This window comes from Nicotiana sylvestris, chromosome 8 (assembly GCF_000393655.2).
Source record: "Nicotiana sylvestris chromosome 8, ASM39365v2, whole genome shotgun sequence".
Taxonomy (NCBI): Eukaryota; Viridiplantae; Streptophyta; class Magnoliopsida; order Solanales; family Solanaceae; genus Nicotiana; species Nicotiana sylvestris.
In genome coordinates, this window is record NC_091064.1 from 1,333,882 (window position 1) to 1,361,151 (window position 27,270).

The 27,270-nt window shown below is 38.4% G+C and overlaps 1 protein-coding gene, 1 long non-coding RNA gene and 1 pseudogene across 2 annotated transcripts; 2 read left to right on the forward strand and 1 right to left on the reverse strand.

Moving 5' to 3' along the window:
* Window positions 1-38: 38 nt before the first annotated feature.
* Window positions 39-3,558, forward strand: LOC138874593 (uncharacterized). The gene is made up of 2 exons (XR_011401622.1): window positions 39-349; window positions 2,889-3,558. It is a non-coding gene; the product is annotated as an uncharacterized lncRNA (long non-coding RNA).
* Window positions 3,559-11,320: 7,762 nt separating this feature from the next.
* LOC138874465 (uncharacterized) lies at window positions 11,321-12,127 on the reverse strand. The gene has a single exon (XM_070152911.1). The coding sequence runs from the start codon at window positions 12,125-12,127 to the stop codon at window positions 11,321-11,323; it is 807 nt and encodes a 268-aa protein (XP_070009012.1).
* A 2,231-nt stretch (window positions 12,128-14,358) lies between these two features.
* The window catches only part of LOC104246809 (taxadiene 5-alpha hydroxylase-like), a 32,215-nt pseudogene continuing 19,303 nt past the window's right edge, over window positions 14,359-27,270 (forward strand).

A 27,270-nucleotide genomic window follows, 5' to 3' on the forward strand; every position in this document is an offset into this window, starting at 1 on the left:
CTAAAAACTAACGAAAACCAAACAACAAAAAATGAGTACTTTATCACAACTAACCTAACTTCCTGATAAGCCTCATGTTCCCATTTCCCCACTCCCCCATTTCTCACGATCACACACACACACACACGATCTTACACAAAACACACATACACAGTTATATAATACACTTCACAAATCAAAAGGAAGGCAACTGGGGAAAAAACAAAAAAAAAGAAAGAAAGAGAGTGTAAAGATGCAGATCGAGATTTCGTTCGCGATTCTGAATTCAAGCTTCTAGAAAAGTTAGCATTGCTAGCTTTGGAAATCAGTAGATTGTAGATATTCTCTTTATTGTGAAATCTTACAAAAGGTAATAGTCAATCTCCTCTATGTAGTTTAAATATGATATATGAGATCTATATCTTCTTAAAGTCTGGAAATTTCCCTCGATTCATTAGCTGACATCCCTGTTTTAATTGTTAGTTCCCTTTCAAGTGTAAGGAATATTTAATATTAAACTTTACACATGTTTATCTGTAAATCTTTCTTGGCTCTAGTCATTTTTGAGGTTTAGATATAGTCACAATAATATGTAAATAAATTCAATTTCACTCTCTTCGAAACTGCTTGTTAACAAAAGTTTCTGGTTTTAATTTAGTGAATACTTTAATAGTAGTTTCTTTAGTTTAATTTTCATGGTAGTCAAATAATGAATTAGACAACTAGTCTACAATAAATTAAATGTGTAGGTACAATTATTTAATAGATTTTAACAGCCATTTGGTATTAGGTTTGAATATTTGAATCATTCACTAAATTGGTGCATTTTAATTAAGTGGAGCTTTGAATCATTAAAGTTGAATATGAAATTGATTTAAAATATTTTTCTAAGAGTTGTCTTTGAGGATTAAGATTGAGATATTCATGAAAAAATCAGATACTGTGTTAGTTGCTTACGTTTGCACCCCCATTATGATCGCAATTAGCAATTGATTTAAGCTTAAGTAAAGATTTGGAATCAACGTGTTTTAGAATAGCATTTGATTGAGCTTTATTTTCTTTCTTCTTTGCATTGCCAGCATTTCAACGAGACTACAAGCTAGTTCATTTTTTTCGTAACTAATTTACATTCTGTTTCACAAGTGCTTAGCCATAATCCATGACCTTCGCAATAATCTCAAACTTAGGAAAGAAACGAATCATGAATGCGCTAAAATGCTTTAGGGGTGCTCTTAATTAATTGAATCATCGTAATTATGTATACGTTCGCATGACATAATTACGAGTTCCAAAATTAAAACCAACGTATGCGTTCGCGCAACTTTGGGCGAAACAATCTCAATAATAATAAAGTGTTATTAATTGTGTACACGTACACGTGAAATGATTCCTGACATACCAAACAAAACGAATACACGTATGCGTAATTTGTTTCGAGATAATTCTATAGTTACAAATAATCAAGCAACTAAAAGCGGTTTAAGGCAAAAGTGCATAAATATCTCTAGAACATAAAATATCCAGAATTAGTTAAGCCAGGTATAATTAGTAAAGCGATCGTGGTAGAACCACAGAACTCGGGAGTGCCTCACACCTTCTCCCGGGTTAATAGAATTCCTTACCCGGTCTTCTATGTTTCGCAGACTTAATCAGAGTCAATTTCCTTGAATTGTGATTTTTAAATAAATGGTGACTTGGGACACCGTAAATATTTATTCCATGTGGCGACTTTTTAAATCAAAATAAATTAATCCTTTTTCAAATAATATCACTTAAATTGGAAAGACTCATTTCTTTCCTATCTTCCTCGGGAAAAAAAGAGGTGTGACAGCTCAAGCGACTCTGCTGGGGACGATAACCCAGAACTTCTGTTCAAGGGTTAGAATTCGAGCTTGTAATGTGATCTATACTTGGCTTTATTAATTTGATGTTATTACTGTATTTTTGGGCTTAATGTGCTAATTGCCGCTTATTTACCGATTTGATATTATTTGAGTTGTATTAAAATGTCTTCTTACGCTTCCCTTCCGAGTCTTCTGAATTTATGGTGCACACGTGCGCGTGGCCCACTCTTCTATTAGAAGTCATACCAATTAGAAGGAGGCTGGGTCACGTATCTAGGCCGAGTAGACTTTCGTGCTCCCGGTACATTGCCCTCACCTCGGCTCGAGCTGTCCGCTTGGGTAAGCCAGGTCTGAAACACTCCCCCTAGGATTTAAACCTAGAATAGCATAGTCTCATGCCGGATTCCTAGTAGGAACATTTTTTGGCATCATGTGCATTTGACTTTGGGGACTCAACACAGGGGTTGGGTCCGTCTAGGACAGGTGTACCCGAGAATTGCAAGATCATCCTAATGCATCTTATGTGCTACTTGAGCATTATGTTTGATTTGGCTTGTGCATGTTGACCGGTTTCTAAAAAAAAAAAAATTAAAATATAAAATTGAGGGAAAACGAGAAGGGAGAAAACAAGAGAGAGAAAATTTACCCAGTTTTTGAAAAATCTCGGTATTTACCCCAAAAAGATTATTACAAAATAAGCCTGAATTTTTCAAAAAGTGTCATCCTATTCCTGAAATATTTACGAACTACGCGGATCTGATTCTCACCAGATGTGAGATATGTAGGCAACCTTAATCGGGTCCGGCCTTTTACTTTTTAAAAATCCAAAAATATTTTCTTTTAAATTCTTCTCAAAATCCAAAAATATTTTCGTTCTTTTTCAAGAGTTTTCCTTTCGAAAATTCCCAAAAAAAAAATTTAAAACCAAAAAAATATTTTCTTTATTCTTTAGAAGTCTTTATTTAGACAATATCCATACAAAAAAAAAAGAGTTAGTTTATTTGTTTTATTCCTGATCTTCCCGAACTACGCAAGATCTGATTCATGTCTCCACATGATACGTAGGCAACCCACATCAGGTTCGATCGAATCATTTTGAAAAAAAGAGAGAGAATAAAGTGGTAGTAGAAGAAGAAGAAAAAGAAGAAGAAGAAGAAGAAGAAGAAGAAGAAGAAGAAGAAGAAGAAGAAGAAGAAGAAGAAGAAGAAAGAGTGTTTATTCTAACATGCTTGTTGTTTTGAAATAAAAGCTAGTTAAAGGTGGTCGGTTTGTTGGTTTGCAATGGCGAATCACGCAAACAATCCAAGATCCTTCGGAAGTAAAAACATCTTCTCAACAAATAGAACAAGCACCACTGCTGTTGATCCAAGGTCACGAAAAGGCAAGTAGGCAAGTTGACGGTGAAAAATAAAAAATGAAGGCAAATGTGGGATTGACTTTAGCAGATTTGAGCAGTAAAACATGGCCTGCTCGAGATGATTTGATGATGGAGAATTTGATCCAGCATTGAAAGCCATAGTAGCCATTGCCGCGGCTGAAGGAAAAAAAAGACGTCAACCCAGAAACTTTCCCTATCAGACGGGAGTCTCGGTAGCCGGTCTTGCTATCTTTTCTGCCTTTTGAGTTATTTCAGTGTGTCATCCGAATGTTTTTACTTTACTATCTTACATTCTGATGTAGACCCTTCTATCTCTTTTTAAAATATTCAAATAAATGAAATCAATATTTCATCATTCATGAATGTCTCTTTTCTTAATCTTGTTACCTTTTTTATTCTCTTTTCAGTTCTGTAAATACAGATTTTAATAACATGATATGCTTGCGAACTTCATGCCCAGATCCTAAAACGCTATCAGATTTCGAATTAATGAACTAAGAAGCATAATGTGTTGAAGATAAGGCTTGTAAAAAAAATAAACAAAGAATTGAAACGAAAATGAGATTCCTTCTCTTCGGATCATTGTTGAGGCTACCATGGGCAGTTGTACAACAATGAATAGCTCATGCTTACAACAAGAAAGTATGTCCCAAGAAATTTGAAGTGGGGCAACTCGTCCTGAGACATATTCTCCCGTACCATGACGAAGCTAAGGAAAAATTTGCTCCAAATTGTAATGGTCCATACGTTGTAACAAGAGTAATGCCAAATGGAGTGTTGTATTTGGGAGACATCGAAGGAAATGTCCCCGAGACAATATTCAACGCAGATGCAGTCAAAAGTTACAACGTTTCACTTACTACTTGGTGTTAACATTCTCTTATTGGCATGACAGAGGCTTTCTTTCTCACTACCCAAACACTATGAACCCTTTTGCAAACCCTTTGAGTCGGTTCCCTCTCTTTGATTATCCTCTTTGGAATCTAGAAATTATTATTAAAAAATGACAAAGAAAAGAACGAAAAAAACAAAAAAAGGAGAAAAAAAAGAGCAAAAGAAAAGAAAAAAAACAAAAAACAAATCAAAAACAAAGTACCATGAACTACATTCAACTTGATTCCGAAAGGATAAGTAGGCAGCCTCTTTGTGAGGTTCAGTCACACTAAAATAAAAATCCAAATTTTCCAAAAAGTGAAACTGGGGTAGATATTATAATGTTTCAGCAATGGTTTTGCCTTAAAGATTTCAAAGTTGTAATTCAGTCCAAATTCTTTTTACCCAATTCCTTTCAAGTTCCTCCGATCAATCGGAATGAATGTTCAAGAATTGGAGGATACATTACTTGGATCAGATGCAACCAAATAAGAGAAATAAAATGAGAGAGTCCTATTGGTGAAAACCCTCATGGGCACTGTAGGGTGATGGTGAGTAGAGAAAAAAATGAGAGTCTTATTAGTAAAAACCCGTAAAGGGCACTATAAGACGATGGCGAGAAGAGAAATGAGAGAGATCAGCTAGTGAAAACCCGCAAAGGGCACTGCTGATTTGAACTTTGAATTCTTATCTCTTTTTTTTTTAAATTTTCAAAAGAAAGAATTCTAAACAAGAAAGAAAATATTTTTGGATTTCCATTTTTGGTAATTTTCGAAAGAAAGAAATATTTTTTGGATTTCGATTTTTTTCTTTTTTCTTTTTGAATTTTTGGGAGAAAGATTTCTAAAAAAAAGGTGGATTTTTTTTTTGGATTTTTTGAAATTGGGGGCCGGACCCGATGAAGGTTGCCTACGTATCTCACATCCGGTGAGAAACAGACCCGCATAGTTCGTAGATGTTTCAGGAATAGGATTATACTTTTTGAAAAATTCAGGCTTAATTTTTAATAATCTTTTTGAGGTAAATACCGAGATTTTTTGAAAATCGCGTAAATTTTCTCTCTCATATTTTCTCCCTTCTGGTTTTCCCTCAATTTGTTATAAATTGTTTTTAGAAACCGGTCAACATGCACAAGCCGAATCAAACATAATGCACAAGTAGCACGTAAGATGCATCAGGATAGTCTTGCAATTCTCGGGTACACCTGTCCTAGACGGACCCAACCCCTGTGTTGAGTTTCCAAAGTCAAATGCACATGATGCAAACAAACGTTCCTACTAGGGATCCAGCATGGGGCTGTCACACCTCCTTTTTCCCCGAGGCAGATAGGAAAGAAAGGAGTTTTTCCAATTTAAGTGACATTATGCGAAAAAGGATTAATTTATTTTGATTTAAAAAGTCGCCACTTGGAATAAATATTTACGGTGTCCCAAGTCACCATTTATTTAAAAATCCCAATTCAAGGAATTGACTCTGATTAAGTCTGCGAAACCCCGGAGAAGGTGTGAGGTACTCCCGAGTTTCATGGTTCTAGCACGGTCGCTTTACTAATTACACATGGCTTAACTAATTCTGGATATTTCATGTTCTAGAGATATTTATGCACTTTTCCCTTAAACCGCTTTTAGTTGCTTGATTATTTGTAACTATAGAATTATCTCGAAACGAATCACGCGTACGTATATTCGTTTTGTTTGGTATGTTAGGAATCATGTCACGTGTACGTGTACACAATTAATAACACTTTATTATTATTAAGATTGTTTCGCCCAAAGTTGCGCGAACGCATACGTTGGTTTTAATTTTGGAACTCGTAATTATGTCACGTGAACGTATACATAATTACGATGATTCAATTAATTAAGAGCGCCCCTAAACCATTTTAGCACATTCATGATTCATTTCTTTCCTAAGTTTGAGATTATTGTGAAGGTCATGGATTATGGCTAAGCACTTGTGAAACAGAACGTCAATTAGTTACGAAAAAAATGAACGAGCTTTTAGCCTCGTTGAAATGCTGGCAATGCAAAGAAGAAAGAAAATAAAGCTCAATCAAATGCTATTCTAAAACACGTTGATTCCAAATCTTTACTTAAGCTTAAATCAATTGCTAATTGTGATCATAATGGGGGTGCAAATGTAAGCAACTTACACAGTATCTGATTTTCATGAATATCTCAATCTTAATCCTCAAAGACAACTCTTAGAAAAGTGTTTTAAATCAATTCCATTTTTAACTTTAATGATTCAAAGCTCCACTTAATTAAAATGTACCAATCAAGTGAATTGATCCAAATATTCAAACCTAATACCAAATGGCTGTTAAAATTTATTAAATTACTGTACCTACACATTTAATTTATTGTAGACTAGTTGTCTAATTCATTATTTGACTACCATGAAAATTAAACTAAAAAAAACTACTATTAAAGTATTCACTAAGTTAAAACCAGAAACTTTTGTTAACAAGCAGTTTCGAAGAGAGTGAAATTGAATTTATTAATATATTATTGTGACTATATCTAAACCTCAAAAATGACTAGAGCCAAGAAAGATTTACAGATAAATGTGTGTAAAGTTTAATATTAAATATTCCTTACACTTGAAAGGGAACTAACAATTAAAACAGGGATGTCAGCTAATGAATTGAGGGAAATTTCCAGACTTTAAGAAAATATAGATCTCATATATCATGTTTAAACTACATAGAGGAGATTGACTATTACCTTTTGTAAGATTTCACAATAAAGAGAATATTTACAATCTACTGATTTCCAAAGCTAGCAATGCTAACTTTTCCAGAAGCTTGAATTCAAAACCGCGAACGAAATCTCGATCTGCATCTTTACCCTCTCTTTCTTTTTTTTTTTTTTTTTGTTTTTTCCCCAGTTGCCTTCCTTTTGATTTGTGAAGTGTATTATATAGCTGTGTATGTGTGTTTTGTGTAAGATCGTGTGTGTGTGTGTGATCGTGAGAAATGGGGGAGTGGGGAAATGGGAACATGAGGCTTATCAGGAAGTTAGGTTAGTTGTGATAAAGTACTCATTTTTTATTGTTTGGTTTTCGTTAGTTTTTAGCCTTTTTCTTCCTTCTTTTTTTTCTAATTTTTTTTAAATTTTTCCTAACCTTTTTTTATACTAAATTATAAAAATACTACTATGACTTACATTTAAATTAGAAGAAACCAAGTTTATATATATATATATATATATATATAAATTTTCTTCTATTTAAACATAGGAACAAATCTTATATTCTAACAATGTGAATATTTTTTGTAGTTTTTAATTTTTTTAAATAAAACCTATTAAGAGTAAGATAAAAATTTAAAATATAAAGATTTGACCTAAAATAAATATTTACACTAAATAGTATAGAATTCAGGTGTGGTCAAAAATTAGTTGTTCACACTGGTGCCCAAGGTACTTGTAACCTATCAATTTTCCCCTTTTTGATGACGACAAACTTAGAATTGATATTCCCCATGAGAACAAGATCTACATATTGTTCCCCCCTACGAATCAACCATATTCCCCATGAAACCGAACCGAAGGAGCCAATCACAGCTGGTTCCTCAAGACTGTTTGGCAAATCATCAAAACTCAAAGTTTCATAACTTATCAATATAGGTGTTGCTCCAACTACTAGTTAACGGCTAGTAATGGCTAGTTTGAATCTATTAATTGTAAAATAACTTACGAAATAATAAGTAGATGTAAATAATATTTCAAAGAGTAAAGTTTTCCCAAACCAAGATGGACATTACCTTTTGAGATATCACTAATTTTTCAACACAGTACATTTTTATATCTACAATATAACTAACTTCTACTGACTGTACTAACTAACTAACTCTAGTCAACACTCCCCCTCAAGCTAATGGTTTATACACATTCTTCACTCCTAACTGATTCAGTAGTTGATCATGTTGATAATTTCCCAAACTCTTTGTAAGCAGATCTGCTAGCTGGTCTTTAGTATGCACATACTGTGTCTTCAGCAATCCTTCACAAATTTTTTCTCTAACAAAATGACAATCAATGTCAATATGTTTAGTTATTTCATGGAAGATAGGGTTAGCTGCTATTTGTATAGCAGCTTTGCTTTCACATATCAAACTTATAGGCTGTTGAATCTTCACTCCAAGTTCCTTGAATAGCCCTATTAACCAAGTAACCTCTGCTGCACATGAAGCCATACTCCTGAACTCTACCTCAACTGAATTTCTGGACACATTCATTTACTTCTTTGACTTCCATGACACCAGTGCATTTCCAAACGTAACCAAGTATCCAGTTACTGATCTTCTCGACTCTATACAAGATCCTCAATCAGAATCATAATAGACAGTTAGCTTGTCTGCACTTTCTGCAGGCATAAGCAGCCCCAGGCCTGGTGCTTGTTTGATGTATATGACTGCTCTGAGGGTAGCTTCCATATGTAACACCTTGGGACAGTGCACATATTGACTCAGGTCCTGCACTGCAAAAGCAATGTCTGGTCTGGTCATGGTGAGATATAGCAGCCTTCCAACAAGTCTCTGATAACAGCTAGGATCTTTGAGCTTTTGATCACCTTCTTGATTTGTACTCTGAATGCACTTGTCATACTCTACAGATGTGAGTTTTTGATTCAACTCCAATGGTGTACCAGAGGGCTTTGCTCCACCTAAACCTGTTTTAGAAATCAATTCAAGTGCATACTTTCTTTGGCACATAAGAATTCCCTCCTTTAATCTGGCACACTCAATTCCAAGGAAAATTTTTAACTCCCCTAAGTCCTTCATCTTGAACTTCTTCTGCAGATCTGTTCTGGTGTCATACAATGACTTGTCATTGTTCCCTATGATCAACAAATCATCCACATACACAAGGATAATAACTGTGTCACCATTGGCCTCTCTGATAAATAATAAATAGTCATAATGACTCTGCTTGAACCCCATCTGCAACAGAACCTTTGTCAGCTTCATATTCCACTGTCTTGGTGCTTGTTTAAGCCCATATAATGACTTGTGAAGTTTGCAAACCTTCTTAGTCTCCCATGTCTTCAACCAGGTCATCATTTAGAAATGTATTATGAACATCCATCTGATAAATCATCTAGTGCTGAGATGCAGCAAAGGCCATAATTGATCTAACTGTGACCATTTTAGCCACAGGAAAGAAGGTTTCACTGTAGTCTAAACCTTCCTTTTGACTGTAACCCTTGGCAACTAGTTTGACCTTGTATCTTTCAACCTCTCCTGAGGCCTTATACTTGATTTTGAATATCCATATGCAACCAATAGGAGTTTTGCCAGGAGGTAAATCAACTATACTCTAGGTTTCATTCTCCTCTAATGTTGCTCTCCAACCTCATAGCCTCTACCCATTGAGGATCTGTAACTACCTCAACAAATGATTGAGGCTCAGAACCAGCTGAATAGGTAGCCAATACTCTACTATAGGAGGAAATGATATGGGAATAACTTACATAAGCAGAGATAGGATAGGGACACTGTGCAACATGTGATTGCACCACATAGTCTTGCATCCAAATGGGAGGTTTACTGGTCTTGGAGGATTTTCTAACTTGAGTAGGAGTAGCATTGGGTGGGGCAATCACTGTACTAGGTACTGCAGCATCAGGACCACCCTCAAGAGAAGTATCAGGTGAAAGAACCTCTGGTGCTACAATATCTGTGACACTATCTTAAGGATTAGGAGATGAGTCCCCCTCAAACGTAGTGTTGAACTCAGATGAAAGAGGAGTAGCTTCAAGTGAGAAATCTGCAGCTGGAAGCCTGGGATCTGAAATAGTTGAGGATAGTAGATCCAGTATAGGAAAAGTAGTACTACCTGAAGAGGACACATGCTTGAAAGGAAAAATAGTCTCCTGAAACACAACACTTCTGTTAACAAATAAGGACTTAACATTCAAGTCATACAAGACATAACCCTTTTGGGATGAGGATTAACCAAGGAATATTGCAGGGGCAGCTCTTGGTGAGAACTTTTCAACAATGCTGGGACATGCTGCATAATACAGACAACCAAACACTTTAAAGTGTTGCAGAGAGGGAGAATGTAAGTAGAGCATCTCAAATGGTGATTTGTACCCAAGGGTTCTAGAGGGCAGTCTGTTTATGAGGTAGACTGCTGTGGTAACACATTCACCCCAAAACCTGAGAGGTATAGTTGCTTGAAATCTAAGAGACCTGGCCATGTCTAAAATTGTTCTGTGTTTTCTCTCAACAATTCCATTTTGTTGAGGTGTGTAAACACATCAACTCTGATAAAATATACCAAGATTAGACAACAATAGTTTAAACTCATTACTAAAGAACTCACTACCATTATCAATTCTTAAGACTTTTATGGAAGTTGAAAACATATTCTTTATTTGAGTTAGAAAGTCTCTTAGTACAACTATGACTTCTGACTTGAAGTTGAGCAAGAAAATCCAAGTGTACCTGGTATAGTCATCAACTACTGTAACAAAGTACTTCTTACCATTATGTGAGAGAACTCTATATGGTCCCCATATATCACAATGCACTAAGTCAAATGCAGCCTTAGACACTGAGGTACTTGGAGGAAAAGGTAGTTTGGACTATTTAGCAACTGGACACACATGACAATATTGAGTTCCTTTCCTTAGGGTACTAAGAGCATCTAACTTCCTTATTACATCAATAGGAGCATGCCCTAGTTTCCTATACCATACTTCTATAGAATCAGTTAAGCTAGCTGAGTGAGCACACTTATTGATTGATGTTGCTGTAGAATCCTGTGAAAGTCCTACTTGAAGTATGTACAAGCCATGCTCCTCCTTACCAATCCCCTTCACCTGAACACTGTAGAGATCTTGGAAAATACAAAAGTCAGGGAAGAATACAACCATACATTGAAGTTCTTTGGTGAGTTGAGATACTGAGAGCAGGTTGTATTTAAATTTTGGAATGTAGAACACATTTGAAATATTGTTATTTCTAAGTACTGAGGAGGTTCCTTTATGTGATACATAGACTACATTTTCAGTAGATAATTGGACTTTACACTTTCTCTGAACTGGGGATGGACTGACAAGAAGTAAGAGCATCAAGTTGAGAAGTCATATGATTTGAGGCTCATGTGTCTATATTCCAATTTTGCTTGAGAAAATTGGACATTAGAGTGATTAGAGTATCTGCAGCAGCTAACTTGCTGGATGATTCTGGACCCTCTTCATTCCCTTTGGCTAGCATCTAAAGTATCTGTTGATACTACTCCTTGGTGAAGAAAGGAGTAGCAGGACTATTATTAGGAATAGGCTGGGAAAATTGAGGCATGTAAGCATTCTGAACCTGCTGTATTCCTGGCTGAGTTCCATAAGCACCTTGTTGGTTCCCAGTTTCAGTAGCACTTGGAAACATCAAACCACTCACATTATTTGCATACACTCCAGTGTTCTGTTCTTTCTTCTTTCTCTTGAAGTTTGAGGGATAGCCATGAAGTTTGTAGCAATTCTCCTTTGTGTGCCACTTATAATGACAGTAGTTACACTGCACTTGGTTCTTTCTGAACTTGAAATTTTCACCTGCACTTGTTGAGTTTTTATTACTATAGAACATTGCTCCTTCTATGCCTTCAGTAGGTTGACTGATCTGAGTGAAGTTAGCCAGACTCCTTTGTCTTTCTTGATCAATCAATAGTGAGTTAGCTTTTTTAATACTAGGGATTGAATACATCATCATAACTTGACTCCTTGACTGTGAGCAGGACTCATTTAATCCCATCAGAAATTGCAGTAGCCTGTGATACTCAAAATGTTGGGCATATTTCTTTGATTCAGGACAAGGACAACCAGGACAAGGCATTATTGCATCAAACTCATCCCAAAGGTCTCTCAGCTTGGAGAAGTAGTTAGCAACAAACATTGTGCCTTGAGTGAGGTTATGAATTTCTCTACTGAGATACAGAATCCTAGATCCATTCACTTTGTCAAATCTCTCCTTTAAGTCTTCCCAAACCTTATGAGCATTAGAGACATATACTACACTACTAAGTAACCCTGGCTTTACTGCATTCATCATCTATGAGAGAACTACATCATTCACTTTGTTCCACTGATCATGAAGTTCAGACTCAAACTTAGACTTAGGGAATCGGCCATCTACAAAGCCTAAATTACTCTTCCCTAATAAACCAATCCTCATAGATCTACTCCATATTGCGTAGTTATCTGAACCAGTAAGTTGAAGAGAGATCAGAATGCTACCTGGAGTGTCTGTTGGTTGAAGGAAGAGTAGATAATTGTGATCAATTGACGGAAATACAGTTGTGCCAACTGCACCTGCTGCATTGTTGACATTATGAGTAGTTGTTTCTTCTCCAATCGCCATTTTTCAGAAGCTTCTTCAAGGGTAAACCCTAGGTTTTCAGCTACACGCTACAATTGAACCATTTCCCACAGAATTGTGAAATTGAGGTAGCGAGAGTAAGAACCATCTTGAGAGACATCTTCGATTCACTCCAGTGGCTCTGATACCATGTTAGCTGCCATGGATCTAGAGATCAAGCTTGAAGAAGAAGACATGCAAATAAACCCACACTTGAGAGAAACATATCTCTTTTCTTAGAAGAAGAAAGACAAAATGATACTAGCGTATCTTTTACAGAGTGTACAATACATTTTTATATCTACAGTATAACTAACTTCTACTTACTGTACTAACTAACTAACTAACTAACTGTAGTTACATAATTAACTTATCAGCTTGGTTAACTAACTCTAGTCAACATATGTAGGGTAAGGCTGTATACTATAGACCTTGTGGTCCGACTCCTCCCCTGACCCCACATAGTGGGAGCTTAGTGCACTGGGCTACCCTTTATATGAATATAATAAAATCACACTCATTCTGAATCCACTAAATATTAACTCGACTAACATTTTCCACTTTTTTTTCCTCCAAATTAAATTTGGAAAAATATAATCATGAAGGATCATAGATCTACATGATAACGGTTTAGAGCGCGTTTGGACATTAAAAAAATTCATTTTTTTCGAATAAATTCACATTCTTTCGAAATCAGTGTTTGGCCATAAAATTTTCAATTTTCACTTGAAGATAAATTTTGAAATTTTTCAAAAATTTGAAAAACTCCAAAAAGTTGTTTTTCAAAATTTTCAATCAGATTACTCACAAAACTTCAAAAACAACCCAAAATTATATTAATGTCCAAACACAACTCTAATTTTCAAATACTATTTTCATTTGAATTTTTTTCACTTTTTTTTGAAATTTTATAATTCTTATGTCCAAAAGCTCATTTAAGGAATGAACGTTAGGTGATTTTTTCCATCTTTTTGGATTTCGGGGGCTAGATTAATGATCTCATATCTTTGTTGATGGAAGGTAGTAAATATCAAATAAATTAGTCGAGGTGTATGCAAGATGGTCTATAATCGTATTATTATGTATTAACAAAGGAATTCTATGAATGGATTTGACAAGCTAAATGTAGTTATATAATTGGTTGACTTTTTCTGGGGCGGCAAAGTGACTTTGACTTTAAGTGATTTTTGTTGTTCTAATTAAGCTATTCCCCCATGCAAAGCATATAAATAAGCTTTAGCTCTTCATCTAATTAACACACTGAAATCTGCAAAAATCATATATTTTTCCCTATAATCTCTATTTTTTCAATGGCTATTGAAATAAACTTTCCTCTTTCTTTGTCCATAGTCTTTTTCATACTAGCCTTTTTTCTTCTATTGAGACATTACAAAATTGGCCACCAAACAACAAACGACAACAACAATCACCCAGTATAATCTCACAAGTGGGGTCTGAGGAGGGTAGAATGTACGCATTCTTATCCCTACCCTAGGTAAAGAGACTATTTACGATAGAACCTTGGCTAAAGAAGATCAAAGAAGCCCAGATAGCAAGTAATAGTAAGACAAATAATTAGAAAACTAAATCGAAGATAGCAACAAAGAATATGAAGGAGGTACCGGTAACAAGTAGTAATAGCAAGACAACATATTTAGAAAACTAAATCCAAGGCAGCAAACGAGAATATGAACGAAGTACTGCTAGCAAACTACAGAATTATCGATGACAAGTAATAATGGTGGCCACAAGTTCAACAACAAGAAAAATAAGCTTCCACCAGGAGAAATGGGACTTCTCTGGATTGGAGAAACTCTACAATTCTACAAATCACAAAAAAAGAACGAAGTATATGAAGAATTTATTCAACCCTGAGTCAAAAATATGGAAAAATCTTCAAAACAAGAATGATGAGATCAAATATGGTTGTTGTCAATGGAGCTGAAGCTAATAAGTTCTTATTGTATAATGAATTCCAGTTGTTTATAAGTTCATGGCCTATCTTTACAGTGCAACTTGTGGGCAAAAATTCCATAATGGAAAAGCAAGGAAATACACATAAATTCTTTCGTGGGATTATACCCTCAAGTCTTGGGTTTTTAAGCCTAGAAACTAGTAAAACTAGCAGGGGCTAGCGAGTTTTTGGACTGGTCAGTGAAAAATAGCCAGCGTTTCCAAAGTTACTGAAAAATAGCCATTATTTTGCTGCAACACGGAAAGTTCCAACATAAAATACTGGAGATCGGCGCACCTGTGTATGAACTTCCAGCATAGTATGCTAGAACTCCATCACGCAAAAAGTCCCCCATAATATATACTGAAGATTGGAGCACCTGTGTATGAACTTTCAGGTATTTGGCATTCAATGTTGTGTTTGAGTGTTTGATTGGAATTGATGTCTAAAAAGGACTAATTGACACATTTGAGAGAGTCTTGGGAGGTGTTGTTTCACCACCATTTAAGTTTCCAGGGTCAAAATATTCAAGAGCAATAAGTGCAAGATTGGAAATACAGAAAATAATTCTTGAAATTGTGAGAAAAAAGAAAAGAGAAATAGAAGAACAAGGAAAAGAAGGAAAGTTAGAAGAGACATTACTTTCTAAATTAGTGACAGCAATTATTCATGGGTGAGATAAGTGAAGAAGAGGTTGTTGATAATGTTGTTTTGCTAGTATTTGCAGCACATGATACGACGTCGTTTGTCGTTGCCATCCCAGCTGCTACGCGCTTCTCCTTCAAGGTACGTAACGTTAGAGAAAGCATACTTTTAATTACTTAATTATATTAATAAATACGTGGAAATACTTTTGCTTCTTGGTTGAATCGTGTGACAATCTTATCTGATAAGTTATATCTGATAAGTACGTAACTAGATTCCCTTAGATTTTTGTTCTGATGTCATGTTGAATCGTGTGACAATCTTATTTGATAAGTTAAGTTGTTAGCGAGAGCATACTTTTAATTACTTAATTATGTTGTATGTTTTAGAACATGTCGAAATCACGAACAAGAAAAGACCAGGTGAAATCTTGTCATTGGAAGACACCAAGAAGATGAAATATACAAGGCAAGTTGTTTAGGAAAGCATGAGGTTGTTCCCTCCAATCTTTGGTTCATTCAGAAAAGCAATTGTTGACATTGAATATGAAGGATTTACAATTCCAAAAGGGTGGAAAGTAAGAATTAAGGATATTATTTAACTAACAATACACTAACATTATAAGATATTTTTATACTATAAGCGTTTAGAAGGAGAGTCTTAGAGCAACGGTAAAGTTGTCTTCATATGACCAATAGGTCAAGGTAGTGGTGGATCCACGATTTATAGGTCGTAGGTGGTTCAATTATTTTAGTGTAAATTCTAAATGGTAAAACATAATCATAGTGGGTGCTCATGGTTAATTATCAACTTTTTAGATATTATCTATGAATATATTGCATAATTTCGCCAAATCCTTCCAAAGGTAGATCCGCCACTGCATCACGAGTTCGAGTCGTGGAATCAGCCACTAACGCTCGCATCAAAGTAGTCTGCCTACATCACACCCCTTGGAGGTACCAGTGGCGTACGCAGAATTTTTATAAGCGGTGTCACTATTTAACAGAGTGAACAATTGAATAAATTATTGTAATATAATATATCATATTATAAAAAGACAACTTAAATTATATTAACGAAACACAATTCAAGCACGTAACTACAATTCTCCTCAACGAGTTTTCATGTTTTGAAATGTATTCATAATAGCCTCATTAGAAATATTACTAAATAATTCTTTTTCTATATAAGGCACCAAACAACCACTCAAAAGCTCATCATCCATTCGATTACGCAAGTCAGTCTTAATCAACTTCATTGCTGAGAAAGCTCTTTCAACCGTAGCCGTAGCAACTGGCAAAAGTAAAGCAAATTTTACTAGCCGAAACACAAGAGGATAAGTCTCATGCTTCTTTGTCTCTACTAGTTTCTTAGAAAGATCACCAAGCCCCTTAAGATCGAAAAACCTTTTGTCATGATCTCTGACATCAACAATGTAATTCTCAAGCTGAAAATGAAGGTCAACTATAGAATATTTATCAAAATCATCAGGATATAGCTTCACTAATCTCAATATCTTATCAATGTCAAAAACTTGAAAAACGTTAACTGGGTTCAAGTAAGCAACTCCAAGAAGCAATTCAGTTGTCACCTCATCAAAGCGGTTATTGAGTTCTTGAAATTGCCAATCAATAATTTTACATAATACTACAGCATGGTAGTGATGAAAAAAATTGCACTCTGCAACTCTACGACGTGATATTCCAAGGATAACATAAGGTTCATCAAAGTTAGGTATCAATATGTCGTATTTGATACAAAACTTAGATACCTCATCAATAAGTGAAGCCCAACCTTTCTCTCTTAGAAGTTGCAATCGATCTTTTGCCACTCTAACAAGTATCATAGCATTTGCAATATCTTGCTCCTTCTTTTGAAAGGCAACATTAAGCTCATTTGTGATTGCTAAAATAGTGCACATAAAATGCAACATGAAGACAATCTCAAATGTTAAATGTAAGCACGTGATTTTTGCTTCACGGACAATCACTCCAAAAAGAAATCAAAAATAATGGCAAATGGCCTCGCTGTACAATTTTTCGATTTTTACGTGACACGTGTTGGTAGTCATTTGTGGTTCTGCCCATTTTTCGTTTAATCTTATCAAACAAAATACAAAATATGTATGTCATTAAACCATAATTCGGTCATTAAAAGAAAATTCAAAAAATATATATATGCATCTTTTATTCTAGGTTGGGATTTAACCTACTTAAATATTTCCATATGTGTGTGATAATTATGTTAAAGTGTTACAATATTGGTTGTTTTAATTTCATTTTTTTAGTTATTTATTTTTATTTTTATTTTTATTTTAGTTCATTTAGTTTAAAACTAGAAAACAAAAGAAAGAGTGCTGAAAATCGTTTTGGGCCAAAAAAAATTAAACAAAAAATAGGCCAAGTCCAGGACACCGATCCAGCCCAAACACAGGCTGCCCGGACACGGTCCAAACGGCGTCGTTTCTGTCCCGTCTAAGTTGGGCCATTGATCTCAAACGAATCAACGGCCATGATCACATCCCCTAGACCCGTTAATCTGGTCCGACCCATTTCCTTACCCGGTCCAACCCACCACACGCCTAAACGACGTCGTCCTTCCTAAGAGAATAGATCCTGGCCATAGATCTCACTTGATCCAACGGCCAAGATCTATACCCTCAATGCATATATAAACTTAACCCTTTTACCCCGCCCCCTATCCAAACACCCACCCCCGTTCCTTCGTCTCTCTCAGAAGGGACCAACCCTAACACCCAAACCCTAGCCGCCACCCCACCCCTTCGACTGAAAGCCGGCGGCAGCGATGCCGTTGGCCGTGAGTCTAACACCCCTGAACCACCATGACCCCCCCTCTCCAAATCCATACTCAGGTTACCTCGAATCTTCCCCGAACGTCTCGAATCTTCATTCGAAGATCCGATACCAAACCTAGATCTACACCAAACCACCCCATATTCACCCTGGTCACTCCTCTAACGTCCCTCAGGCCTTAACTAGCTTTGGTTCCGGTCAAATGCAAGCATAACTTGTCAAATCCCAAATCTGAGTCCCAGAACCCTAAAAAAACCAAAGCTGTTTTCGTTTGAGGTAAGTTTCCGTTGTAATCGTCCTTTCTTGCTTTTTGTTTAGGAGTTATGCACATGTTTATGGTTTTGTTTAGTTTGTTTTTGATTATTCTCTGTCCATCTTCAAAGCCTATTTGTTTGGTCGATTTCTTTTCTTGAATGTTAGTTGAGTGTTATAAGATGTTTAGTCGCTTCGATTGATATTGTCGGTTAGTTAAGTTTCATAAACTGCATAATTGAATGTCCCGAGTTTTGAAATAAATTGGTACCCTGTTTAGTCTATGTTGTTAGTTATTTAATTGTTACGTATGATAGTTCGTATAGTCGACCTGAGTAACGTCGTCAAGTAATTAAGTTTGTAAAGTTCCATTGTTGTCCGGAAAAGGCCTAAAACACTCAGTTTGTTTCTGTTTTAAGTTTAGTTGATTAGCGATTAATTAGTATATGTTATAACTCGCGAAGTCGACTCGTCACATGTTTAACGTTAGTTTCACAGTATTAAATAACAAACGACCTAACTGGCTGATTTAGGTTAGTTTCACATCCAGTTACTGGCTGATTTTTGTGAAGGTTTGTTTGGACTGATTATAGTTTGGTTTGTTAGCTGTGGGAGGGGGGATTCGAACTGGAAAATCTGACTGAGTGTTCAGGATTGAAAGAAGTTGTCAAGTGTCAATTAAAATACTATTAATGGGGAACAAAACACAAGGGCATGGGAATTAAATAAATACTTAACTAAGCTCATAACCCTTGATTAGAGTAATGAGACAGAGCATGGGGGGCTGATTAAGGATTCCAAGAAAATGCCTTTAGGCATGGGAAGCTAAGGGGTATGGTCAGACCGTAATTGGTAGAATCCAGGCAGCTTAGCTGCACTGGGTTGTTGGCTTATAAATAAGCTGTTTCAGAACTTAAAATGGGGGGGGGGGACTTTTGGGTCTTCAGAAAAAAGAAGAAAACAGAAAGAAATTTTCATAACACTTTAACTAAACACTGTCCAAAACTGCACAAGGAACTAAGTTGGTTAAGCTGTTCTGGCCAAGTCAGTTATTCTAACTGGGGTTGTTACTGTTCCATTAGGAGAAATCTGTTTGTCTTCGGCTGTGATTGTTACTATACTGAGCTTCTGTGTGTTGCGGATTGAGTTTTGGTCTCACTGATTGTCGAAGCTGTGTTGGTTATTTGCTGAGCTTTGGTGGTTATTGAATTTCTGTTGCTATTGCGTAGAACACTCTGGTTCCTTTCTCGGCTGTTTTTTTTTCTACTATCTTGTTTCTGGGATTATTTGTTTGTTGCTCGACCACTTGTGAACTTCATCCTTGTGGCTGGTTGTTTGTTGCTGGGTTGTTGTTGTTTATCTGCTGCTGCTGTGTTTGCTGTGTACTACTCAACTGATCTTTTCCTTCTTCTTTTGTCTTCCCAACCAGGTACACAATTAATACTATCAATGTAACTTGAAAGTTGAGCATGAATACAAAAGAGAAGATCTGCAGATGTTTTTTTATATACATGGACTGTTATATTGAATATCATGTAATGTATAATAGTTTACATTTTCGTTTAGATACTGGAAGTAGCCTGCATGCCTAGTAAATATCAATGTAAGGTAATTGAATGTTAGTTTGTATATATGGGCTGGTAGTTAAAAGTATTCACAAGGCAGTAGGTTACATATTGAACTTTAGTCAATTTTGTTCAAGCATGTCATTGAATGCCTGTCATGCACAAAGCTATCCATTGTTAGCTAAGTTCATTTCCTTTTGATAAGCTGCTTTGTTATAATTGATAAACCACACTTTTAGAACAAAGAATGCAAGTTTACGGTCTCAACCTCATAAAGGTCGAGCCCAAGTTGAAACGGACCAAGCAGTGCCTGGTCGGAAACCCAGTGGCCCAAGCCTGGCCCATCCCGCACAAACTGGGTTTGGGCCCACGAGATTCGTTCGCTTGTCCGTGGGGCGCGGCCTTGTTTTTGATTTTTTTTAAGCATTCTGAATTCTGCTATAAACGACCTGCAAACATATAATTAACTAGGACTCTCTATGCTTTCAATTAGTAGAGACAAGCGCGACAAGAAACGTAGTTGCTATAGGATATCCTGTTAAAACAAAGACGAGATGAGCCTCGACAAATAAAAACGCACAAGCTGCGGGGCCCTCGTTAAGAGTATATTATCGAAGCATTCAGTTTCCAGGACGGGTCGTTTAGCAAATCTCACGGCCCTACCCAAAATAATAATGCGCTAGTTGCTTTAGGCGCGACTTTAATAATATTATCTCCTTAAGCTCGGGTGCACATTTATGTGACCCAAATCCAAGTCTCAACGAAATCGAAATGTGTCTCTAATCACGGGTACATTGATTGTGACGTGGTCTGAGATGCATTTCCATGATGTTGTAAATCCTTTTAATAATGAATGAGACGAGCCTCGACAAACAAAAAATGTAGAAGCTGCGGGACCCTCTAAATGTATACATATATTAAAAACACTTAAAATTCGGGACATGCCGTTTAGCAAATTTTACGATTTTTCCCAAAATAACAATACGTTAGTTGCTTTAGGCACGCCTTTAATAATTTAATTTTCTTAAACTCGGGTGCACATTTATGTGACCCAAATCCAAATCTCAACATACTTGAAATACGCCAACAACCACGGGTGCATTGATGTGACGTGGTTCGAGATGTGTTTCCACGATGTTGCAATTCTTGATAAAAATGACAGTAAATGATAAAAGCGGTTAAAAGTTAAATTTTGCACATAAGTTCATATTTGTATAAAATCAGATAATCAAGCCGAATATAACAGTTGAGCGACCGTGCTAGAACCACGGAACTCGGGAATGCCTAACACTTTCTCCCGGGTTAACAGAATTCCTTATCCGGATTTCTGGTATGCAGATTGTAATATGGAGTCATTCTTTTCCTCGATTCAGGATTAAAATTGGTGACTTGGGACACCCTAAATCTCCCAAGTGGTGACTCTGAAATAAATAAGCAAATCCCGTTTCGATTGTCCTTTAATTGGAAAAACTCCCTTGTACCCTCTCGGGTACGGAAAAAGGAGGTGTGACAGCTCTGGCGACTCCACTGGGGATTTGGACCCAGAACCACTGGTTCAGGGTTAAGAATTCGAGTTTAGAATAATTGTTATTATTTGGCTTTATTTATTATCTGATTTTATTACGTGTTTTAACTCAATGTGCTAAATGATGCTTTTACCGCTTTGATATTATTTGAACTGTATATAAACTGTGCCGAAACCCTTCTCTTCTTACCTCCGGGGAGAAGCTCGCTGGCTGAGACTCCCTATTCTGTTAGTGTCATTCCTTGAAATAAGAAAGAGGCCGGACAAGTTACAAAGCCGGACGACCCCGCGGGTCCCCGGTACGTAGCCCCCTCCTCGATTCGAGTTGTCCGCTCGGGTACACTGTCTAGAACACTGACCCAGGTTTTTGAACATAGAATAACGTGATTTCATGTCGGATCCCTAGTAGGAACGTTTATTTGCATCATGTTGCATTTGACTTAGGGGGCTCAACACAGGGGTTGGGCCCGTCTAGGAATAGCAACCTGGAACAAAAAAAAGACCATCATGTGGCATTTTATTTGTTATCGCATTAATTTGCTTCAAATTTGCATATTGACCGGCGGGTGGTAACGAGAATTTTGAAAAAATAAATAAGGAAAAAATAATAAGGAAAAAAAGAAAATGAAAAAAAAAGAATTTCGAAATTTCTCGCTTAAAAGGCAGTGTCCAAATATTTTTGAAAACCCATGATAAATTTCTAACCCGAACTACGTCAGTTTGATTCCCACCGGATGTGGGATACGTAGGCAACCCTTATCGGGTCCAACTCCCCGATTTTGTTTAACCAAATATTATATATATATATATATATATATATATATATGCCCATGTATGTATATACATATGTTATTTCTTTCACCTTAATAAATCACCTTAATAAAATGTGCAGAATGAGCACAAGTAGGAGTTCATCTGAGGCCATTATAAACAAAGTTCCTCTGAGCTTACGCACATGGTGGAACGACTTGGGAGGATCACGGCAAGATACGGTCAAAGTATACTTGGGAAACTTGGTTGGATTACTGGACATCGAGCCGCGAGGAGACATTATCAGGGCTCTAATTTCATTTTGGGACCCGGCACACAATGTGTTTCACCTCTCACACTTCGAGCTCACCCCAACACTGGAGGAATTGGCAGGGTATATTGGACGACCTAATGTCCCTATGAAAGAACAGTACCTCATTGCACCAAGGACCGTAACTATACACAAGTTCCTGGATATCGTAAAGATCCGCAGAACGGTACATAATCCGGAGTTATCAAAAGGGTTTTGTAGTTTGGCATTTCTGTACGACAGATACGGTCACCTGGGAGGGTTCAACAATCCCGAGAGTAAGATCTGCAGTGGGGAGAGCCGGTTAGAATGGGAAAACATAGATGTATTGCTTTTATGATAGCTTTTTTGGGGTTTTTGGTGTTCCCTAGAAAAGATGGAAAAATTAACATACAAATCGCCGGGGTAGTCAATACTCTGATCAGACAAGAAAAAAGCACTTTGGCACCAATGATAAATGCAGAAATTTTCCGCGCACTCACTATCTGCAAGGCCGGAGGAAGTTTCTTTGAGGGATGCAATGTACTACTGCAAATGTGGGTGATATATCATCTATGCCGCTGCCCTCAAATTCTGAAATATGGGTCGTCGCAAAAAACTTGTATAGAGGAGTTCCCCGCCAGGATCAACGGGTTCAGATTGCCGGAAGGGGTCGCCGAATGGGTCACGCTACTGCGCTCTGTTTCAGCAAACCAGATAGAGTGGGCATTCGAGTGGCTACCCCTAGATGAGGTTATACACATGTCAGCCACCGAATCTTATTTGTTGTTGATGGGTCTCCAAAGTATCCAGCCCTACGCACCATGTAGGGTGTTGAGGCAGTTGGGACGATACCAAGTAATCCCGAAGGAAGAAGATCTCAGTAGCCAGGTGATTGAAATCGGACCTGGTGGGCAGTTCCCTGAAGCATTCGTTCGGAGGATCTGGAATGAATGTCAAACCTTGAAGGTAAATACCTGTGTACGAGATCGGGCTAAGGGCGAAGTGTCTCCGAAATACCTCCCGTGGTACAGAAGAGAGCTTGAACATCAGAGACCAACTAAGAGAGCTCACATCCAAGGCTTTGACAAATCCTCACAGGTAGAGTGGGGCTGGTTAAAACGAGAAGAAGGCTACCGAGCTGAAATCGAAAAGCTAAAGCAACAAGTCGAGAGGATTATATTTGAGAACGACGTGCAAGTCACCTCGGAGCAGGGCAAAAAGAACAAGCTAGCCCAAGAGAACCAGACACTAAAGGCCCGCCTACTCCAAGCCAGCAAAAGCAACATTGACCGACAGAAACGTCGCTCCGACGAAAGGTTAATAGCAAGTTTGAAAAATCAGGTCGTCCAAGCCAAGAAGAATTAGAACAATCAGAAGCTCGCATAGCAAGGATGAAGGTCAGATGGGCAAGATGCACAATGGCCCGAAGGCAGCGTCGGCAACAAGTCATGAGGAATTGTGAAATGAGCATCGGGATATTAAGGGAAACGAACTCCACTTTACATGATCGGATCATCAAACAAGCACGAGACGCCCAGGCCGACAGAAGACATTGCTACGATGCGATGGCCTGCATGGAAAGACAAATGGAGTTGTTCCAGGATCGACTTGCCGACAATGCTCAGGCATTGGGATTGAAGAACCGACAAATCAGGCAATTGTTCATTGAAAGGGACAACGTTCGAGGAAGGATTGACGAGATTGGGCATTACATCTACATGAAATGCCTAGCATGTGAGCGAATACCTCGAAAGACCCTCCTTGTTTCCATCATGGGCTGCGTCCACAGGATTATGAACGAGTTGAAGAGCTTGCAGAGGGACCTCATGCCAAGGGCTGCGGAAAGGCCGAATGATGCCTCGCGGGCCCCTAAATTGGAGAACTAATCTTTGGTCGAGTCCTGTTTATTTGGCTTTATTGCTTTCCCGTATGTTGTTTTCTTTTCTTTTAGTCAAATCAGGTTAAGAACTATGGAGTCTGTACTATTGTTGTTCCTTGTTTGAAGTAATTTGTAATAGCAAAATTTTGAGAATGAAATTAATTGATTCCAAAAGAATTTTTGTGCGTCTTTACTTTGTGGCAGAACTACGCCTGGTCTGATTCGCGCGGGGACGTGATACGTAGGCAATCCCCATAAGATTCGACCGCTTTTAATAAAGAAAGAAAAGAAAATACAGAAATAAAATAAAACACAGGGTTTCCCAAAGTACTTTAAAAATGGACGAATGAGCAAGCCGAGATGACGCATGTTGTTTGGAGCAAAGCATATAGAAACGGTTAACTACCTAGGAGCATTGCATCCTCTATGTGTTATGATCAAATCTGTTAAGCTCTAACGCTAACAAAGTTTGTTATTGTCTGAACCAGACAAGTTAGTTGTTAAAGAACTCTGGCAACACATTCTTACCAAACCAGATCCAAAGGACCGGTAGCAACAAGCATGACTACTTCAGAGAATAGTAATGAGGAAGAAAGGCCGATGAGCCAGTTGTTAAAAGAAGCGATGGAAAAGATTGAAAGGATGGGACTAGAGATGAATGCAATGCAGCTAGTTCTAGCCAAAGCACAAAAGAGCCCTGAGCCACTGGGGCACATGCCGGAATACCCTCACTCTGGCCCTTCCACAAGCCTCCCAAATCCCCGTTATCATCAAGAAAGAAGCCCTCATGATTCCCAAGCTCCACCACCCTATCAACCTCTCCCAACGCCAAATATTCCCACTTTTGTGGGACCCACATCAGCCACCTTGCAAAGAACGACCAGTGAGCCATTGTTTCAGGCCCACGATACGCAGTACTACCCCCTGAGCCTACATTCCATGCCCCCGAACCACAGGCCTACAATCCGCCCTTAGAGGTACCGGTAGAGATTAAAAAGTCGGTTAAAGCCCCCGAACAGGATGAGGTATTGAGAAAGTTCAAAAGCCTGGAGCAGTCCTTCAGGAACCTGCATGGATTGGGCAATAAAGTCAGCGTGGCTTACAAAGATCTATGCCCTTTCCCGGACGTCCGACTCCCGGCTGGGTTCAAGATGCCTAAGTTTGATTTATATGAAGGGCACGGTGATCCCATGGCACATTTGCGGGGATTCTATAGCAAAATGAGAGGGGCAGGCGGCAAAGATGAGCTACTAATAGCTTATTTCGGCCAAAGTCTGAGCGGATCTGCACTAGAATGGTATACCAGGCAGGATTCCAGTAGGTGGTACACTTGGGATGATCTGGCGCAGGCTTTCGCATGTCATTTCCAGTACAATCTCGAGATAGTCCCTGACCGTCTCACATTATTGAGAACTGGGAAGAAACCCGGGGAAAGCTTTTGCGAGTTCGGGTTCCGCTGGAGAGAGAAAGCGGCCAGAGTCGATCCTCCCATGAGAGAGGGAGAGATGGTGGACTATTTCTTACAAACATTGGATCCAACCTACTTTGGTCACTTGGTGACAACGGTTGGAAAATCCTTCAACGAGGTGGTCAAGATAGGGGTCATGATAGAGGAGGGTCTGAGGTCTGACAAGATCCTGAACTACTCGGCACTCAAGGCAACGACCCAGGCTATTCAGAACGGCACGGGAGGTGCGCTGAGAAGAAAGAAAGAAGAAGTTGCCACGATCGAGGCAGGCAGTTGGTCCAGATCCGGCAGGCCACACTACAACTAACCCAGACCTCACAGGACAAACTACCCATACAACCCACCGCATCACTGCTATCCACCCCAAGAACCGCATTTCACCGTCCATTAAGCCCAGACATACACCCAACCTCCGGTTCGCCCACAATGGTGTGCGCCGGCTCCCCACAATACATACCCAGCTCCACATAATACCTACCCACCACCACAAAATACCTACCCTCCACCCAGAGCATACAGGAACCTCCCCAGGGACAGGTTTTCGAGGGAGTCAAGCTGCTAAAAATGATAGGCTACAGAAACATAGAGCCTTTATCGAGCTGGGAGAGTCCTATACCGCCGTATTCCACAAATTGAGACGGTTGGGTTTGGTAAGTCCTGTCGAACCCAGAGAGCAAAACCCCCGCCTCAAAATGTGAACAGGACGATAAGCTGTGAATATTGCTCAGGGATGCTGGGACATGAAATTGAAAAATGTTGGAGACTGAAGCAGGCAATACAAGACCTCATTGATACTAACAAAATCGAGGTCCAGACACCGGAGGCACCTAACATCAATCAGAACCCACTGCCAGCGCACCACGAGACACACATGATCGAGTTGGTGTATGAGGAAGGAGAGTTGAGAAAGCCCTCGCAAACAGTGATGATGATCCAGGCCGCTCCGAGAGAAGGATCGACCAGTGGAGGAGTGGGGGTACAGTCGCAGAGAGAAGGCGTCAAGCCAGTAGTAATATTGGGAAAGAACCCGTCCGCCAAAACAAGCAAACCTGAGCCAAACAAGTTGGGGACTCCGCCCACACCCGCAATTGTGCTGAAGGGGGTATACAGAGAACTGGTCACCATAAAACCCGTAGTCCAGCTGCCAATGATTGATATCAAGGCTGTGCCTTGGAAATACGAGAAGGCAGTAGTGATGTACAAAGGAAAACAGGTGGAGGAAGTTATTTGCGAAGCGCAAGGGTTGACTCGATCAGGTCGGTGTTTTGCTCCGGTAGAGTTAAGGAGAACCAACCCAGCTGCAACCAAGAAACTTGTATCCGAAGAAGAGGCTGAGGAGTTCCTGAGAAAGATGAAAGTGCAGGACTACTCCGTGGTCGAACAACTGAGGAAAACACCGGCCCAGATCTCGCTGCTGTCATTACTGATCCATTCTGAGGAGCATCGTCGGGCCTTGATGAAGATGTTGAACAAAGCTCATGTGCCCAATGAGATTTCTGTAAATCACCTGGAAACCATTGCCAACAAGATTTTCGAGGTAAACAGGGTAACATTCTTAGATGATGACCTGCCGATGGAAGGTACGGAGCATAATAAAGCTCTCTACCTAACCGACAAATGTGAAAACTCGGTAGTTACTCGGGTATTGGTGGATAACGGTTCAAGTGCCAATATATGCCCATTATCCACTC

Coding starts and splice junctions, on each gene's coding strand:
- LOC138874465 (XM_070152911.1), bottom strand. CDS start 12,127: ATGAATGCAGTAAAGCCAGGGTTACTTAGTAGTGTAGTATATGTCTCT.